The sequence below is a fragment of the Lachnellula hyalina genome (genome assembly GCF_007821495.1).
Source record: "Lachnellula hyalina strain CBS 185.66 chromosome Unknown contig00336, whole genome shotgun sequence".
NCBI classification, from domain to species: domain Eukaryota; kingdom Fungi; phylum Ascomycota; class Leotiomycetes; order Helotiales; family Lachnaceae; genus Lachnellula; species Lachnellula hyalina.
In genome coordinates this window covers 1-5,515 of record NW_022157450.1, presented here as the reverse complement: position 1 = coordinate 5,515, position 5,515 = coordinate 1, and the positions used below count along the sequence as shown (strand labels likewise).

At 47.5% G+C, this 5,515-nt stretch overlaps 1 protein-coding gene across 1 annotated transcript; it reads left to right on the top strand.

Annotated features, from left to right (window-relative positions):
• Positions 1 to 2,353: 2,353 nt before the first annotated feature.
• Positions 2,354 to 4,153, top strand: nimT (M-phase inducer phosphatase; the record flags this gene model as incomplete). The annotated part of the gene is made up of 4 exons (XM_031154128.1): positions 2,354 to 2,607; positions 2,657 to 2,724; positions 2,775 to 2,979; positions 3,028 to 4,153. The coding sequence occupies 4 exons, from the start codon at positions 2,354 to 2,356 to the stop codon at positions 4,151 to 4,153; spliced, it is 1,653 nt and encodes a 550-aa protein (XP_031000940.1).
• Between the last annotated feature and the right edge of the window lie 1,362 nt (positions 4,154 to 5,515).

Genomic DNA, 5,515 nt, shown 5'->3' with positions numbered 1-5,515 from the left:
TGAAGGAAGGAAAGAGAGAGGTGGAACAGATGGGTCCACTGCAGAATGTTCTGTCTGTGCTTGTGCACTGCTAGAAGAGATGACTCGAGAGTCGAGATGAGCTATTTGGTGAAACCGGGGAACCCAACGCTCTTATGCGTTGATGCGACGACGTCTATGGTGACGGACTGGACGGGTCACGAGATGAGATGAGATGAGATGAGATGACGAGATGATAGAGGCAAAGAAGGCGGAATGAAAGGTGGGGGAATTGATGGATGGATGGTGGATGGTGGATGGTGGATGCGTCTATCTGCTGACTTGATGGTGTTGTTTTTAGGGCTGAGGCTGAGGCTGAGCTGAGAGAATCAATGGGACCTGAATGAATGAGTATTGAAACGTTGGTGGAGGGTGTGAATGTGGTGCGTGTACAGTAATTCTGGTGAGCTGGAAGAGATTAGGACATGTCTGATAAGCTTGTACTGTACATTGTTCTAAATACCACCTAGCAACCAGTAATCCACATGACATTCTGAAGATATTCCAAGCGCCGACTCAGCGTTAAAACCCATCAATCTATTCTTGAATCCCTAAAAATGTTAATTGATAATCATTCATGACGACAGAGACAGAAACAGAAACAGAAACCAAAGTCAACATCTCCAAACTAGTTTTCACTAATTCGTTCATCCGTTCATGCCTTGCTTGGTTGGTCAATTGGAGGAAAGCCGGACTTTACTCGAGCTACCTCTCTCTACCTTACGTGAGATCCCCGCTCTTCTGCACACGCCATCCACCTATATTCCTTCGAGCGAGCCGCTGAGGGATGCTGGGTGTTTGATTGGTGTGTAGATGCTTGTACGGACAGGGTTATGGGTTTAATTCTCCGATGCCAAGTGGAGAGGGAACTTCCTGTTGTGGCTTGGGGTGGTGGGACTTGGATATCCTGGGTGGTGTGGTGCACTGGTTGTGAGCTGAATACTGCCCCTAGAGATAATGAGGGGAGGGGGACGCGATGTCAATATTTACAACGCGTGAACTAGGGGCAGTTAGTGAGGGAAAAGAAGAGAGTGAGATAGATCGTGATAAGATGTGATAATAAAGAAGCATTAATGGATCCATGGACTGGTGATGCATCTAGTGTAAGAGAAGAGAAGAGACATCAAATAAAGGTTACCAAGACATGCATGCCACGGACTCTCGTTACCTCGTCTACTGTGGTTATATGTGTGGCGCCTGTCAATAGAAGAAGAGTGGCGAGTAGGAAAGCTCCGAGGTGGGGAGGGTTGTGAATAAACTCAATTGTGAAAGCTGGTGCACTTGATAAGCATAAGTATAAGGATAATTATGATTCTGATTATAATTATCATGATTATTCTGTTTTTAAATACTGTACTGTAGATATGATGTGGTGTTTGTTTTCTACCTTCCATCCAGTGTTGATTATCACAGTCGTACCTCTCCCATGAATGAGTGAGGCTCTTACTTTATACTTCCATTGATCGCCATCACAACTATTCACAAATCCTAAAAGATCCAGATTTCTTTCTCTGCATGGTTGCCAGGGAGTCTTGTCTTGATTCCCAGGCAAACCCCCGTCAGCCGGAATCAAGCCTAGCAGTTCACGAGGTCGCCAGCGAAACAGAGCCTGCAATCGCTCCCAACCCGGCAACCCTCAGGCGCTTCAGAATCGCCCTAATCGCCCTGACAACACCAAGACTCCACCAACCAGCGACGCCGTTTGCTTGTCGGTCCAGCTTCCTCTTCTCTTCTCTTCTTCTACCTCCAGCTCCCCCGTCCCTCGTTGCTCTTCCCTCTCCTCTATCCTCATCTCCATACTTGATCATCTTCATCCCCTCTGTTGCTTGACAAGTTGGAGCTTTGCTTTACATTGCACATAAGAAAGGTCTTCTCCCAGCCTTTCCTCGGTATTCACCATATGTGCATGTACATCCTTCAATCACGGCCTCTCCCACACGACTAATCCGCAGCATCCACGCCAATCACCACTTCGGCCCATCCCATCTTCACTCGCATGCATACCACCAGACGATCTGAAGATCCAGTAGAAGACCTTTCGATGTCTAGGACCTTTCAATAACACTCCCATCCCATCCCACCAATCTCCATCCCGGATTCTCCAGGACTCTCAGCCTCTCTACTGAGCTTTTAGTTGTACAGCAACGGTTATTCGGATTATCTTATTGTCCCAGTCACCGTCATCTTCCTCTGAATTGACTATCTCGAGCCTCGTCCAAGTCAACAATTGCCATTATCGTTAGGATATCCCTCCCTCTCGACTCGACTCAATTGCCTGCACAAAGACATCTCTCGACTAGTAGTACTATCTCCCTTGTCTACCTACATATTCATTATGGAGGCATCTTCACCACTGGCTGCTATGCAGCCTTCTTTCATGCACGGGTGGGGTCGAAACGACATGTATACTTCCAATCCCCATGGCCATCTGGCAGCTCCTAGTTTCGGGCCCGGTGCGTTCAACTTTAGAGATCTCAGCATGCGGAAGCCCACCAAATCGGATTACTTCACCATAAAACCCGTCCGTGGATCCTCCCCCACAGCTAGTCTGGCAGCAGATCTCTCCCAAAACTTTCACATTGATATGAGGTATGCGAACCTTTTTCACAGCTTGGCAGACAGCACTAACAAACTACAGCCCTCAATTGCCAACTCCTCGACGATCTCTCTTCACATCGAATCTCTATGGAACATTTGATGGTCGGGGTAAGGATCGCGCATTGGCAGATGGCGGATAAGATGTTAACAATCTGCAGAATCCGTTACGACTCCTCCTCTGCCCTCTTCGTCGCCGGGTCCGATGAACGAGCGAATGGACATCTCCCCCCTTCCACACAAACAACCATACTTCTCACACATCGAGATTGAGTCTCCTACACCAGGCCATACACCATGTGAAGATCCTGTTCCATCGTCGCCGCCACGTTTGGTGGAAGCTCCGAGGCCTACAAATGCGACAGAGTGAGTTTGATTGCACATTCCTCCACCAAGCCATGCTAATTTGCCCAGACGAAGAAAATCTATTTTACTTCGACCTTCCCTTACAAGAACCAAAGGCTTCTCGACCAATACCTTGCCTCGCCATCCCGAGAGTCAATTGCCTCCCTTCCGCTTCGGTGCTGGAAGCAGCAAATTGTCGACCACGACCTCCATGTCCTTGGATGAGTGTTTCATGGAATCACCCCCCCAAGAACGCCGACCAAAATCTGCCAACAGCCCGGCGGTTTCTATCATGGGACCTCCACGACCGGCAAGACCCTTTGGTAGCATGAACTCGAACTCGTTGCGCAATGGGTCCCCAATTGGCAACCATACGAGAAGACCTTCTAATCCGTTAATTCGGCCGAGGAAGCAATTTCGTAGATCGTTGAGCATGTTCGAGCACCCAGGAGATGTCATGAAGCCAAAGGAACCCGTTGCAAGCTGCCTCAACACTGTCATGGACGTTGACGAGCTTCATCAGCCTGTGCTGCCCCATTTCTTCCAGGAAGGTCAACCAGATAGCATACCAAGGATCACCCGGGAGACGCTGTTGGACATTCTTGATGGTAAATTTGATGGCCAATACGATCAACGTATGATAATCGACTGCAGATTCGAGTATGAGTTTGACGGGGGTCACATCGATGGTGCTGTCAACTACAACGACAAGGAGTTACTTGCCACCCAGCTTTTCAAATCAAGTCTTCCTGGCACCACTCTACTAATCTTCCATTGCGAGTACTCTGCACACCGTGCACCGATAATGGCCCGCAATGTACGACAAGAAGATCGTTCAACCAACGCCGAATTCTACCCCAAACTCACCTACCCTGAAGTCTATATCCTGGATGGTGGGTACAGTGGCTTCTTCTCTGAACACCGAGAGCGATGCTTTCCTCAGAATTACGTTGAGATGGATGCTAAGGAGCACGCCTACACCTGCGAGCGGGAGATGGGTAGACTTCGCCAGAACCGAACAAAGCTGAGCAGAGCACAGACCTTCGCTTTTGGCCAAGGCCAAATAGACGATAGTCCAACCGCACCCAGTCGGTCCAAGGGTGGAAGCAGCGTGGATCTAACAATGATGGGCATGGACAGTTCGCCTATGCTGAATTACGATCGAACACCAGCACGACGTATGGTATCATTCTAATAACCTTTGCATTTTTGCGGCGTTTTGGCATTTCTGGCGTTTGGCTTCGAAATCTACATGGACGGCAGGTACTTTTCACCTGACCTGTCATGACAGCTCGACCTTGTTGTAGCCTTGTCATTTTTGCTTTACATCGGAGCATTTCTCAGTCTGGCGTCTTGGCGTGCATAGCATACCTTTTTTGCTTATTCAACGCCCTGGTATTGCATCTTGCTTCTTGGTGTTGCAAGGTTATCGACCAACCTTTTTCTTGGATCAGGAATCCTGGACCACGCTCTTTTGTCTAATTACTACACAACACAACACATACACTACGAAAAAACACGAATGATATGTTAGAATACCGCCATGATCAATCACACCGAATAAACAACAGCCCTTTTTTTCCTTTTACGAACTTCAAGGCGGCAGACACTATTAGTGTACTGACTCGACCTGAATCAAGAGATACAAATCTCAAATACACAAACGTACATAAAGATACGTGAGCTCACTCTAAATCGACATAACAACACAACACAACCACATCGGCTTTTCTTCCATCATCACCTTTCGACTTCAATACCCTGTCTAAACATACCCCCTTTCATCTTGCTTATTGGATGTTCTTCTTTTGGGCCTGGCTCGGCTTAGCTTGGGTGTAAGATTAAGATGATAGCGTAGGGGAATTTTTCTGGGATAGGTTAGGCTTCGAGCTTCAATCGGAACAGAATGAATGGGTGAAGGAGAGGATATCTTCAGAAGGAAAGCAGAGAGAGGATATGAGATGAGATGTTGATGTTGGTGTCAAGCATGGATGGAAGTGAGATAGCTACTTGATTGATAGCTGATTGAGCTCTTGATATTAACAAGCCTTTCAAAATACTTGTGCGCTTGCTGTCGTGGTGATCATGTTTGTTATGCGGTTTAGGATTTCGTGATGTGCTGAAACTTGCTGGCCAGGCCAAGTGGCTGTCAGTGGTTAGCTAGTAGCTGGTTGTGTGCATAGCTAAGGTACTGTACTGCAATGCGAAGAACTCCCTGACTGACTCGTAGTTCTAGATTGCGATATACGACCGTTGCATACATACATGATTCCCATCTACCTCTATTCCACTCCAAACGTACCGTACGCAGCTCCTTTCCTTCACTCACCCCTCCACTTTCCTTGTTGATTAATCAGGTAGCTAGCATACATGGAGTCAAGTCTTGCTCTTTCTTTTTTGTTTGTTTGTTCGTTTCTTCTTGCCTCTTTCTGGTATTGTTTTTGTTTTGCTGTTTGTTTTGGGAATTATAAGTGATTGAGTGGCGTGGAGTGGAGAGATGTTATAGACTGGGTGTTTCGGGGAAGGGGTGGGGATGTGGTAGGGGGGTTGGGAGATG